Source organism: Gigantopelta aegis, chromosome 15 (assembly GCF_016097555.1).
Source record: "Gigantopelta aegis isolate Gae_Host chromosome 15, Gae_host_genome, whole genome shotgun sequence".
Classification (NCBI taxonomy): Eukaryota; Metazoa; Mollusca; class Gastropoda; order Neomphalida; family Peltospiridae; genus Gigantopelta; species Gigantopelta aegis.
The window spans coordinates 36,394,266-36,409,201 of NC_054713.1; the positions used below are offsets into that span (position 1 = coordinate 36,394,266).

General features: G+C 40.6%; 1 protein-coding gene across 1 annotated transcript in view; it reads left to right on the forward strand.

Moving 5' to 3' along the window:
- Window positions 1-14,936, forward strand: part of LOC121390422 — a 67,074-nt gene that overhangs the window by 43,366 nt on the left and 8,772 nt on the right. The window contains exons 7-9 of the mRNA XM_041522231.1: window positions 52-149; window positions 6,882-7,076; window positions 8,689-8,812. Of these exons, the coding sequence (XP_041378165.1) occupies window positions 52-149; window positions 6,882-7,076; window positions 8,689-8,812 (417 nt within the window). The remainder of the gene's footprint in view (window positions 1-51; window positions 150-6,881; window positions 7,077-8,688; window positions 8,813-14,936) is intronic.

Here is a 14,936-nt window from a genome sequence, read left to right on the forward strand (position 1 = left end):
ATTGTGCTCTAGTGGTGTCGTTAAACAAAGCAAAGTTTAACTTTATTGCAGAATTACAAGCTTTCAAGACATATGTGAGTACTCTACCGTACGACGACGTTAAGAGTGTCTCAGAGTTTACCATGGCAGAAAACAACATATCACATCTGGTAAGAACCCACGGCCGCATCATGGTATGGACCTGTTCAGGGTGGGATTGGGGTGGAAGTGTTATGGGGGTCGAATATGAACCTAACGGACCCTTTTATCTTAATTTGTTTTTCCCGAACAAGTATATAAATGGCCTTATTTTGGATTGTAAAAAATATTATAGCCTACGTGAAAAATGTTCATCCTCGCCCTCCCCGACCCCCCCCCTCGCACACCCCCCCCCGCACCCCCCCCCGCCCCCCCCCCTCTCCCCCGACCTATTCACAAAATAGAATGCAGGGGCCTATCTCACAAAACATCGTAAGTTTACGTCTGCGACTAGCAGTTATACCGGTCATACATTTACACGTGTTTGACATCTATTTCACGCAGAAAATTACACCATTACAGAAGATGGAGCATTTTAAGGACAACAGAAAATGACATACGTGGTGCAGGGGTCGAATTTCAATTTCTGAGGGTTACGGCAAGTGTTGCCTTCGGTTTAATAACAAAAATTAGGGCACCAAGGCAAGTTGGAGGGGCACGATGGCAAACTTTTCCTTCAAAAGAGGGGCACGATGGCAAACTTTTCTTTCAAAAGAGGGGCATAAAGGCAAACTTTTCTTTCAAAGAGGGGCATGAAGGCAAACTTTTCCTTCAAAATAGGAGCATGAAGGCAAACTTTTCCTTCAAAAGAGGGGCATGAAGGCAAACTTTTCTTTCAAAAGAGGGGCACGAAGGCAAACTTTTCTTTCAAAAGAGGGGCATGAAGGCAAACTTTTCTTTCAAAGAGGGGCATAAAGGCAAACTTTTCTTTCAAAGAGGGGCATGAAGGCAAACTTTTCCTTCAAAAGAGGGGCACGAAGGCAAACTTTTCTTTCAAAAGAGGGGCATGAAGGCAAACTTTTCCTTCAAAAGAGGGGCATGAAGGCAAACTTTTCTTTCAAAAGAGGGGCATGAAGGCAAACTTTTCTTTCAAAAGAGGGGCATGAAGGCAAACTTTTCTTTCAAAAGAGGGGCATGAAGGCAAACTTTTCCTTCAAAAGAGGGGCACGATGGCAAACTTTTCTTTCAAAAGAGGGGCATAAAGGCAAACTTTTCTTTCAAAGAGGGGCATGAAGGCAAACTTTTCCTTCAAAATAGGGGCATGAAGGCAAACTTTTCCTTCAAAAGAGGGGCATGAAGGCAAACTTTTCTTTCAAAAGAGGGGCACGAAGGCAAACTTTTCTTTCAAAAGAGGGGCATGAAGGCAAACTTTTCTTTCAAAGAGGGGCATAAAGGCAAACTTTTCTTTCAAAGAGGGGCATGAAGGCAAACTTTTCCTTCAAAAGAGGGGCACGAAGGCAAACTTTTCTTTCAAAAGAGGGGCATGAAGGCAAACTTTTCCTTCAAAAGAGGGGCATGAAGGCAAACTTTTCTTTCAAAAGAGGGGCATGAAGGCAAACTTTTCTTTCAAAAGAGGGGCATGAAGGCAAACTTTTCTTTCAAAAGAGGGGCATGAAGGCAAACTTTTCCTTCAAAAGAGGGGCATGAAGGCAAACTTTTCTTTCAAAAGAGGGGCATGAAGGTAAACTTTTCTTTCAAAGAGGGGCATGAAGGCAAACTTTTCTTTCAAAAGAGGGGCATGAAGGCAAACTTTTCCTTCAAAAGAGGGGCATGAAGGCAAACTTTTCCTTCAAAAGAGGGGCATGAAGGCAAACTTTTCTTTCAAAAGAGGGGCATGAAGGCAAACTTTTCCTTCAAAAGAGGGGCATGAAGGCAAACTTTTCCTTCAAAAGAGGGGCATGAAGGCAAACTTTTCCTTCAAAAGAGGGGCACGAAGGCAAACTTTTCTTTCAAAAGAGGGGCATGAAGGCAAACTTTTCTTTCAAAAGAGGGGCATGAAAGGGACATTCCTGAGTTTGCTGCATTGTAAGACGTTTCTGACTAATAAAATATTTCTACGATTAATCTTACATGTTAAATATATTTTCTTGTTTAGAATATCAGTGTCTATATATTCAATGTGTTTCTGGTCGTCTTGATATTTCTAAGAAACCTAAAGTGGATTTTGTACGTACGTACGAAAAAATCTTTTTTTAGGAAATAAAATTAAATTTAACCTAGTACTTATATTAGAACGATCAGAAACACGTTTAATATACAGCCACTAATATTTTATGCAGAAAAATATATTTGATATGTAATTACAATTGTTAAAAAGTCTCTGTTAGTCGATAACATCTTAAAAAGTGCAGCAAACTCAGGAATGTCCATTGACGGCAACTTACTTTCTATCAAGTTTCTGAGATAAAAAATATTTCACATGATGGTCTTCAATCTAATTAAAATTAGCTCCACTATTACATGTGGATCTTACAGCAGCCAGTTGGAGCTCATGTCCACCAATCAAAACCTTACTTGCAGAATCATGCCAGTGATTTTAAAAATAATTTGATAACATTCCGAATTATCCTGAGGGTATACAACATGTTTCTTGTGAATTACGAATGCCTTAAAACATGTTTTATTTTATAAAATAAATAATTTGTAATGTAAAACTGAAGTCTGATTTAGTTTTTTTTTGTTTTGTTTATAAATAAATAAATAATTTTTAATGTAAAATTGAAGACTGATAACCCATCCCGTACGTATTGGTATGGTTCGCTGTACTGCGGCCACTAAAATAGACTCGCCCGATATTTTTAGAATTTGTATGCTCCCAAATAACGTTATAAAAGGCGAAGTGTGATTGGTCAATATTTAAATTATTATTTACAGACAAAATGTAACCTGGACATTGGAGACTACGCAGTGTTGATAGCAATCTGATTAAAATTAGTTCTACTGGTCTAAATGGCATTCGTAATTCACATGAAACATATCGTATACTCTCAGGATAATTCGGAATATTTTCAAATTATTTTCAAATCACTGGCATGATTCTGCAAGTAAGGTTTTGATTGGTGGACATGAGCTCCAACGGGCTGCTGTTAGATCCACATGTAACAGTGGAGCTAATTTTAATTAGATAGGATGGTCCTGGACTCCTTGATACAGATATATGCCATAATAATGTATTTTACAAAGGTTATTAACATGTAGCATATATGGTGCATGTTCCTTATATGCCTAATGTACCAGATATGTTACATTATTAAAAGTACATGTATATACAAATTTATGAAAATTAAAAAATCAACATGGAAGGGTTCAATGTACACTAAAACCTGTAAGTTGAATGAATATGATAATTTTTGGAATTTATTTTGAGTACTTGGGCACTAGAGAGTTAAAATATATGTAAATGAATGCATCAAATATGCGGGTACCTCACAAGACTACTTCGTCCTTCCTGCACCGCCGGTAGGAAGACTGCCACTCGGACAGAATGAGGCTTGTTCGTGACCGCAACGTCCCAATCATATTGCCAAGTCGAAAATATATTTATTGGTTAATATGATATTTAAAATCACTAATGTGCAAGTCACAAAGAATATATTTATAACTGTCGTCAACTTAAACTGCTGTAAATAATGTTCTTATGGGCATTTTAACACATTTCGTTTTACATCCTGGTATAACTGAGCTGTCACTTCGTGTGTCAACAAGCAGCCCGACTTCGCTAGATGTGATTTTTCATGTTACATTTTGTGTCATTTATAAATAATAATAAAATTTAAAAATTCGAAGGGCACGGTCATGTCATGCCATGTCATAACGTTTTACGTGCACATTCAGAACAAGCTGTTGTAGCGCACGCCTGCCGTGAGCACAAGAACCGGCCTTGACCGGCTTCTCCGTCCATGACAGGAAAGGTGGGGGGAGGGGAGAGGAGGGACCGCCTGCACTGGCAGGTGCAAGGGAGCACCAGCAGCCCGATCAAGTCGTTGGCAGGCGGGTGGGGGTGGTGGTGGTGCTATGGAATTTTGAATGGAGCAATTAATGCCAAAGAGAAAGGAAATTTGGCGCAATTTTTGAATGGTCAGTCGAAAGGTAAATGGCAGAGCTAGTATAGGTTTTGATGAGGCACGGTGGGAAACCAAGCAAGGCAGCGCGGCATTTTTCTTGCAGTTGACAGCGTAAGATTTTAGGGGCATAACGGCAAGTAAGGAAGGCACCTACGGCAATTGCTGTCGGTGCCGTGGTGAAATTCGAATCCTGGTGCTGTACTTTAACTATATTTGTTGTACTATAATAGTAAGAAAATGTGGTTTAGTCGAAGATTTACGTTTACGTGCAAAACTAGGCTTACGATGTTTTGTGAAATTCCGCCCAGGACATGAGAAAAAAGGATATTTATCTAACAATATTTAAAAGAGAGGAAGGCAGACAGAGGCAGAGTAAGAGAAACGAGACGGAAACACGATCGTTTGCACCTAAAACAAGAGGGGGAGGGGTACGGGTAGGGGTAGGGGTAGGGGCTGTTCATAGCGATCTAAGAACAAGTTTTTTTGAATAAAATTTTGTGAAAAAAAAACCCTAAAGGACCTCAATTATATATATATATATTATTTAGATGGAGTTGTTTAATTTTTTTCATGTAATATACATATGAGAGAGAAAAATCAAACAACTTAACTTGTCTTAAAGATACATTTATATTTACAATAAATAATAAATTAATAAATTAACTGCTCGGCAGAAAATGTATATAATTTGAAGCATTTGTAAAGGTCAATCCAAAAAATATAGAACACATTTTGAACGAAGACCTAAAAGTTTAAAGTCCGATCTGTATGTCCACGTGTATGGCCTCGTTTTAAGGTGCACATCCGGTAGGGACAAAATGGGGCTGCATCCCGTCAACCCCCCCCCCCCCCCTTACAATCAGAAGACTATTTAATACTGAGGGGCAAAGAATTTGACATACACATTTTGAGCGAAGACCTAAAAGTTTAAAGTCCGATCTGTATGTCCACGTGTATGACCTCGTTTTAAGGTGCACACCCGGTAGGGACAAAATGGGCTGCATCCCGTCAACCCCCCCCCCCCCCCCCTTACAATCAGAAGACTATTTAATACTGAGGGGTCAAAGAATTTGACATACACATTTTGAGCGAAGACCTAAAAGTTTAAAGTCCGATCTGTATGTCCACGTGTATGACCTCGTTTTAAGGTGCACATCCGGTAGGGACAAAATGGGCTGCATCCCGTCAAGAAAACCTTTACAATCAGAAGACTATTTAATACTGAGGGGGCAAAGAATTTGACATACACATTTTGAACGAAGACCTAAAAGTTTAAAGTCCCAACTGTATGTCCACGTGTGTCGTCTCGTTAAGGTGCACATATAAATCTAAATCCAGGAGAAGCCGGATCCGTATGCACATTATCAAATCAGACATGAGTGTACCGGCCTCGGTGGCGCAGTGGTTAAGCCATCGGACTAAACGCTGGTAGGTACAGAGTTCGCAGCCCGTTACCGGCTCCAACCTAGAGCGAATTCTTAATGGCTCAATGGGTAGGTGTAAGGCCACTACACCCTCCTCTCTCTCTCTCTCTCTCTCTCTCTCTCTCTCTCTCTCTCTCTCTCTCTCTCTCTCTCTCTCTCTCTCTCTCTCTCATTAACCACTAACAACTAACCCACTGTCCTGGACAAACAGCCCAGATAGCCGAGGTGTGCGTGCAGGACAGCGTGCTTGAACCTCAGTTTGATATAAGCATGAGAATAAGTTGAAATGACACGAGTGTAGTCATTTGTCATGGTTGCTAAAGTGGTGCGGACGGGCCCGGCTCCGGAGGATACGAAATCGTACCTAAAGTCTATTAAAAAAAAAAGTAGTGTGGGAAGACTCCGCTTCCTATTTCTTGTTAGAGTGGGGCCGTCAATATTCCAGTGCTGAGTGGATAGGTAGAGACGATACGCGGACAATCGCGGACAATCGCGGCGTGTTGTTGAATGGCCGTCATACGAGTCCACGGACGAGTCAACTAAAATCAGCCGGAAAAATAACGTGGAGGCAAGAAATCTTGCTTAAAAAATAGAATCCACCCTGGTGGTGCATCCTGTCAAAATCACTCCCAATGGCCGTATACATCGCAGCAGAAAACTCCATTTCGTTGACAAACACAACAAAATGGAAGACTCCCCAAGTTGAGCACGCGAAACCACGCGCAGTGGCACAGGCAAAACAGACACCGTCTCACCGCGGCGAGCTTATAGGCAGAGCCGGTTTATCCTAGTAGCACATGTAGCACGTGCCCCGCGGTGATGTTTACATTCATTTTACCCAGGTCATTTTTCCCCTCTCCCTGAGGGGGTTGTAAAATATATATCATGGAAAGGGGACCCGCTGTTATTAGTGCTACAGGCCCCGCAGATCCTTAAACCGGCTCTACTTATAGGTAGCGTTAAACCAAACCCGGTTGGGTCAAAGTTCCAGACTTTTGATAGCGCAGTTAATACTACCAATCCGTCCATTGGTAATAAATGTGACAATATTTGCTGTACAAAAAAAAAGAAGGAAAAAAAGAAGAGTTTTATTTGGGTAATAAATTTTGTTTTATCAAGTACCAAAATGTCAGGTGGCCATGCCCTTGAATTTTTGTTACTGGGGTAACTGTAAAACTAAGTACTACAATTTTGTGTAAAAACATCCGGTTATGTCGGAAATGAGCCATGAAAGGTTCCGCTTTCATCAGTGAACAGGCCTACTTTGGGAGAGGAGTCGGAGTATTCACATAATATCTAGCGAAATCGAGAATCCGTAATCAGCCGAAGTGTTCCGAATGTTCCCGAATGTATATCAGCCATCTTGTTTTTGTAGGTTTCCTTTCCCTCCACCACTTACATAAGCTCCGTCCAGATAACCGAGGAGGAGGAGTGTACGCTAACCAGTATATACTTCAACATGACAGGGCCTGACCAGGTCCCAAGATATCGTCTGACGTATACCGTGGAATGTGGTAAACCCGAAAGCGAGTGGGATTCGTTTAACGACACGATGTGGGGCATAAACAAGGTAAGGAAAGGAAAGGAATGTTTGCTTGTTGACACTTCAGTCATCCAAAGATTTTTGGGTCGGGACATAGCCCAGTGGTAAAGCGTTCTCTCGATGCGCGATCGGTCTGGGATCGATCCCCGTCGGTGGGCCCATTGGACTATTTCTCGTTCCAGCCAGTGCACCATGACTGGCATATCAAAGGCCGTGGTATGTACTACCCTGACAGTGTCTGTGAGATGGTGCATATAAAATACCCCTTGCTGCTAATCGAAAAGAGTAGCCCATGAAGTGGCGACAACAGGTTTCCTCTCTCAATATCTGTGTGGTCCATATAATCGTAAATAAAATGTGTTGAGTGCATCATTAAATTAAACATTTCCTTCCTTCCGAACGAACATTTTGAACTATGGTTATTTGGTTTCAAGCATATTATTTAGAGAGAGAAAGAGAGAGAGAGAGAGAGAGAGAGAGAGAGAGAGAGAGAGAGAGAGAGAGAAGAGAGAGAGCGAGAGGAGAGAGAAGAGAGAGAGGGTGGGGGGGAGACCAGGGAGGAGAGAGAGAGGGTGGAGGGGAGAGAGGAAGGATGAGGAGAGAAAGAGAGAGACAGAGAAGTGGCGGATCTAGAAAATCCATTTAGGGGGCCCCAATTACATGAGACGGAATACCAAGGGAACCTTGGGGGAGGTTTGGAGGTGGGTGAAAATTAATATATAATAGAGAGAGAGAGAGAGAGAGAGAGAGAGAGAGAGAGAGAGAGAGAGAGAGAGAGAGAGAGAGAGAGAGAGAGAGAGAGTCCTCTAGCTCTAATCTGTTTATATGTAAGAATAGGGCTAGAGCGCACTTAACTGTCAATTTTGAATCTCTGATAACCAAGTTCCCAAAGATTTCTAAATCTACCGGCCTCGGTGGTGTCGTGGTTAAGCCATTGAACATAAGGCTGGTAGGTACAAGATTCGCATCCCGGTACCGGCTCCCACCCAGAGCGACTTTTAACGACTCATTGGGTAGGTGTAAGACCACTGCACCCTCTTCTCTCTCACTAACCATTATTTTAGTCACTGTACGTGTCAGCGATTTGGTAAACAATGACAGTCTTTTAAACAGAGGGCGCTCTAGCCTTATCCTTCACTTATAGACATGATACATACAATCTATCATCGTTTCAGGTATAAATAAGGTAGTGCATGACGCACATTAAGTCAATACTTTTCTTAATGTGCAGGGCGAGTTGCTTCCCTCAGTTTAGCAAATTTAAAATGGCGGGGAAAGTTTTGAAGGTTGTCGTTGGAAGATTTATTTTGTTAGTAATGACGCAAGTACTTCAATCAGGATATAATGAGTAATAATTTTTTTTTTTTTTTTTTTTTGTGGGGGGGGGGGGGGGGTTCTGTGTCCATTTGTTGCACTATTGAGAAACGATTGAAACATGGTGCCACGAGTTTTGATATATATAGGGTAATGTAACCATTTTCGGATGTAGAAAGAATCTGGAGTAAAAATAAAAAAGTGAGATTCTCGGGTGGGTGGGAGGCAACTGCCCCCCCCTGCACCCCCACCCCCCCCGAGGGTACGACCTTGTCATTCATTCATTCATTCATTCATTCTGTAATTTAGTGTAATTTCTTTCCAGTTCTTGAAGGCGGGAGAAGAAGCGCTGGAACTGGGATTGCTACGTGTTAGATGTCTGCGGTTCGAGGCCATCGAATCAAACCTCACTTACCCCAGAGCTAACGTCACTTTCTTCGGCCCGACAGGTAAATTGGCATATTCAGGTCCGTGGGGGTGGGGGGGGGGGGGGGGTCGTAGGGCGTAACAACAAGTGTGTGTGGTTTGGTGGGGGGGGGGGGGGCATGCTTCCCAATCACATCTCGTTACCCCTCACCACGTTATATATTTTCCTGTCACCCCATGACATGACTCATAGACGGTGTCCCAAATGTCGGTGGCCCCCACCAATAAATAAATAAATAAATGAAAAAGAGAGAAAATAACAAAAACAAGAACAAATATGCCCAGGAAAAGCGGACCGTTTGTGACGATATATGATGAAAGACTTTATAGGGTGTATAACTATATAAGCCATGTCCGATTCTGTTCAGTTATTTTTTACGATGTTCCATTCTGTTCTGTTCTGGGAGTTTTCTGCGTTTATTTTCTACGATGTTCCATTCTGTCTTCTCGATTCTGGAGTTTTCTGGGACGTCCTTCTGTCTCTGTCCAGCTTAGATCTGTTCTGTTCTGTTCAATTCTGACATTTCTGGTGTTCTGTTCATTTTCTTTTCCTTTTTTTTTTTTAAAAACATATATTCCAATTTCGTGAATTGTCACATTTCACAGATCAACACTATAATATCCATGGTGGCGTGGCTATAGAGCGTATTAATAATTACACGGAAATATAATAATAATAATAATAATAATAATAACAATGATACATTTAAAAACAAAACCGACATCGGTGGTGTCTTGGTTAAGCCATCGGACATAAGGCTGGTAGGTACAGGGTTCGCAGCCCGGTACGGGCTCCCACCCAGAGCAAGTTTTAACAACTCAGTGGGTAGGTGTAAGACCACTACACTCTCTTGTCTCACATTAACCACTGACAACTAACCCACTGTCCTGGACAGACAGCCCAGATAGCCGGGGTGTGTGCCCAGGGCAGTGTGCTGGAACCTTAATTGGATATAAGCACGAAAATCAGTTAATAAAATTAAATGAAAACAAAGACATATACATATACATATACATTATGTGACATATATTTGTATATTTACATACATATACACACCGACATGTCAATTACGCTCTCTGCATTTGGACAGTTCATGAAGAACAAAATATGAAGAATTAAGATAGGGGACAGAACTTGGTGGGCGGAACAATAAAGGGGAGGAAAGAAAAAAAGAAAGAAAGAAAGACATGTTTTATTTAACGACGCACTCAACACATTTTATTTACGGTTATATGGCGTCAGACATATGGTTAAGGACCACACAGATACTGAGAGAGGAAACCCGCTGTCGCCACTTCATGGGCTACTCTTTTTCGATCAGCAGCAAGGGATTTTTTATATGCACCATCCCACAAACAGGAAAGTACATACCACGGCCTTTGTTACACCAGTTGTGGAGCACTGGCTGGAATGAGAAATAACCCAATGGGTCCACCGACGGGGATCGATCCTGGACCGACCGCGCATCAAGCGAACGCTTTACCACTGGGCTACGTCCTGCCCCGGGAGGAAATAATAGTTTCTACCAAATGACGAGTGTTTCAAAGGTGTCAAATAATTATAATAGTACTTGTGTTATTTGACTGAGTTTGCTGCAAGTTGAAAGATGTTGTGGACTAACAGAGACTTTTTAACGATTGTAATTACATATCAAATATATTTTGTTTGCATATGATATTAGTGGCTGTATATTAAACGTGTTTCTGGTCGTTTTAATATTTTGTACTAGGTTAAATATCATTTTATTTCCAAAAATATGATTTTTTCGTACGTACGAAATTATTTGAAGACAAAATCCAGTTTGGGCTTCTTACAAATATTAACGACGACCAGAAACATATTGAATATACAGACACTGATATTCTAAACAAGAAAATATATTTAATATGTAAGTTTAATTGTAGAAATATTTTATCAGTCGGAAACATCTTACAATGCAGCAAACTCAGGAATGTCCCTTAAAATTACTAAAGTTGTAAATTATCCTTTTCACTTGTAAACTGATCTTCTTTTCCTGACAATATGTATTTGTCAATATTTCTTTGATACTTTATCAGGGCCGTAGCTAGGATTTTTTTGTATGGGAGTGGGGTGGGGTAGATGAATTGTTATTACGAACGAACATAGAATGCTCAAGTCATTTGGGGTCCAGGGGCATGCCCCGGGAAACTGAAATCTAGAGGCTATGAAATACCATTTTGCAGCCATTTCAGGGAAGTTACATACTTAAATCATCAGTATTAATAACCAGTAATTCTGGGTTGGGTTTTTGTTTCTTTTTTGAGAGGGGGGAGCAAGAGGCCCCTCCCCTTGCATTCCCGTTAGCTAAGGCCCTGTTTATTAAATTAAAAACTTCAATAAAATGTATAGTCTGATATTTACCACTCTAACTGTACCGTTTCACTATTAACAATATATAAATCGTTTAATAAATTACTTAAGTGTGGACCTGCAAGTAGTAGGCTACAAACACAGATATCTAATATTTACCACTCTAACTATACCGTTTCACTATTAACAATATATCAAATCGTTAATAAATAAACTGTGGACCCTGAAGTAAGGAGGCTACAAACACAGATATCTAATATTTAGCCACTCTTAACTGTACCCGTTTCACGTATTAACAAATATAAATTCGTGTAATACTTAGTGTGGACCTGCAAGTAGTAAGGCTACAAACACAGATATCTAATATTTACCACTCGCTAACTGTACCCGTTTCACTATTAACAATATATAAATCGTTTAATAAATTACTTAAGTGTGGACCTGCAAGTAGTAGGCTACAAACACAGATATCTAATATTTACCACTCTAACTGTACCGTTTCACTATTAACAATATATAAATCGTTTAATAAATTACTTAAGTGTGGACCTGCAAGTAGTAGGCTACAAACACAGATATCTAATATTTACCACTCTAACTGTACCGTTTCACTATTAACAATATATAAATCGTTTAATAAATTACTTAAGTGTGGACCTGCAAGTAGTAGGCTACAAACACAGATATCTAATATTTACCACTCTAACTGTACCGTTTCACTATTAACAATATATAAATCGTTTAATAAATTACTTAAGTGTGGACCTGCAAGTAGTAGGCTACAAACACAGATATCTAATATTTTTTGTTCATGTTAAGTAGAGGGGGAAGGACGTAGCTCAGTGGTAAAGCGCTCGCTTGATGTGCGGTCGATTTGGGATCGATCCCTGTCGGTGGGCCCATTGGGCCATTTCTCGTTCTAGTCAGTGCACCACGACAGGTATGTCAAAGCCCGTGGTATGTGCTGTCCTGTCTGTGGGATGGTGCATATGAAAGATCCCTTGCTACTAAAGGAAAATTGTGGCGGGTTTCCCCTCTAGTGGTGTCTTTACCCCCCCAAAAAAAGAACCAACCCCCCCCCCCCCGAAACACATAACAACAACTCACTTTTTTTTTTTTTTTTTTTTTTAATTATTATTATTATTATTATTATTTTTTTTTTTTTTGTTGTTGGTGTGTTTTATGTTAACTCACTTTATGTTATCCTAGTTGTGTTTTAAATATTATTTTAAAATCTTTGTGCAAGTACTTATAATATACGCGCAGATGATGTTAGACTCACATTCATTTTTTGTCCATTGTTCAGTCTCATTTTATGATTAATATATGAACGCCAATCCATCCTTTGAATATTATCTCAAAGCTTGTTTCAGCGCGGATGTATAAATTATTAAACGGGAGTGAGTGGGTTAAAGCTATCCAACAATTGTTCTATTGATTTCTGTATGTATTCTGTTGTTATGACTGACGATCAGAGACGGATCCAGGATTTTGTAAGAGGGGACCACAGAATCTAAAAAAAAAGAAGGCAGTTTGAGTTTGTCGAAAGTAAATGAACCGAGGGAGCGAACTCTGCAGGAGATATTCCTCGGACATTTTTGAAATAAAGATGCTTAGAGTAGGGCCTCCACGGGTCCTAAATATTGGACTCGAGTACTCGAGGGTCAAACTCGACCCGGACCCGAGTACCCGACATTTGCTCTGGATGATAATGAGACTAAGGAATAAAGTAAAATTGCATTATGCATCTAAATTCCAGTGCTGAACATGGATGTCAAATCATGCCAATGTATGCATTCCACACACTCGTCCGACGCCATATAACCGTAAATAAAATGTGTTGAGTGTGTCGTTAAATAAAACATTTCCTTCCTTCCTTTCTTTCCACACACTCGACTTTTGTTTTCCCCTCCATGGCTCATAGCCCTATAATGTAACCGGCGGCAAACATATGGCAAAATGACGTAAAAAAATAATTAAATGAAAGTACTCTTCTTTTCACCGATACTCTAGTCCTGTGAACGGACTCGAATCTAACTAGACTCGACTCGTGCCCGAGTCTGCGAGTCCTCGTGGATACCCTAGCTCAGAGACGCATTTTCAGGGCAATGTAGTGTTGTAGAAGAAAGAAAGAAATGTTTTATTTAACGACGCACTCAACACATTTTATTTACGGTTATATGGCGTCAGACATATGGTTAACGACCACACAGATTTTGAGAGGAAACCCGCTGTCGCCACTACATGGGCTACTCTTTCCGATTAGCAGTAAGGGATCTTTTATTTGCGCTTCCCACCGGCAGGATAGCACAAACCATGGCCTTTGTTGAACCAGTTATGGATCATTGGTCGGTGCAAGTGGTTTACACCCACCCATTGAGCCTTGCGGAGCACTCACTCAGGGTTTGGAGTCGGTATCTGGATTAAAAATCCCATGCCTCGACTGGGATCCGAACCCAGTACCTACCAGCCTGTAGACCGATGGCCTAACCACTACGCCACCAAGGCTGGTCTGTTGTAGAAGAAAACCAGTAATGAAAAAGGGCACTTAACATGGACCCTGTGACCCTGTGACCCCGTCTCTGATACACCAGTGCATTATGGAAAAGCAAGTTCTAGGTTTTAACATTTGTAGCACAGGCCCGGAGGTTTGGCGGGGATTGTAAAAAAAATTTAAAATTAATATATAATAAAAATTATAACTGTCGCAACATTTAGGGTGGGTGGGTGGGGTGGTGGGCCCCTGGGGCCCCCTAGATCCGCCTCTGGGTCTGTTACACCCATAAAAAAATACGAAAAGGTGCCTTTTTAAAAATATTGAAAGTGCCCCTTTTGACTACTTGAATAATAGAATTTATTACCCCAGCGGTCACTCATAACAGGGAAAATATTTTCCATATTTTCTCAGTGAGAAATATTTTGCATTGGTCTAACGAACAATACTATTGGACAATTTGACGCTTACAAACCAATGACTTTGTCGGTACTAAATATGACGTCATCACGATTTGACAAACACACAAAATGACGTCATGTAGTTTAAAGAGTTTGCCTTTACGGGTCTCTGTTTTTGGTGTTAAATTAATAACAAAATGTCATTTTAATGCAATTCATTATAGATTTGGAAGCAGAATAAAGAGAACTTGTGTTTTTTAAAATTATCTATGAACGTGATTAAATTACAACGTTATAGTAATTCTCAGAACAGTGCGTAAAGTGGTTTTCATCGTTCCTATACAGGTTGGCCTTCGTGCATGTGCGTCAAAAATAAAGGCTTTTAGAGAAAAAATAGCTGAGGTAATAAATAGAATAACAAACTCGGTACCAGTTATTATCAAATTTATGTCCCTCGTGAAATAATTTTCATTTGTCAACTCGCTAAAGCTCGTGACAACTGAAAATTATTTCACTCGGGACATAAATTTGATAATAACTGGTAACTCGTTTATTATCCTCTATCTATAGATAATACCCTCTGTATCTATCAATGTGCTATCGGTCAACAGGCTGGTAGGTACTGGGTTCGGATCCCAGTCGAGGCATGGGATTTTTAATCCAGATACCGACTCCAAACCCTGAGTGAGTGCTCCGCAAGGCTCAATGGGTAGGTGTAAACCACTTGCATCGACCAGTGATCCATAACTGGTTCAACCAAGGCCATGGTTTGTGCTATCCTGCCTGTGGGAAGTGCAAATAAAAGATCCCTTGCTGCTAATCGGAAAGAGTAGCTCATGAAGTTTCCAAACAGCGGGTTTCCTCTCAAAATCTGTGTGGTCCTTAACCATATGTCTGACGCCATATAACCGTAAATAAAA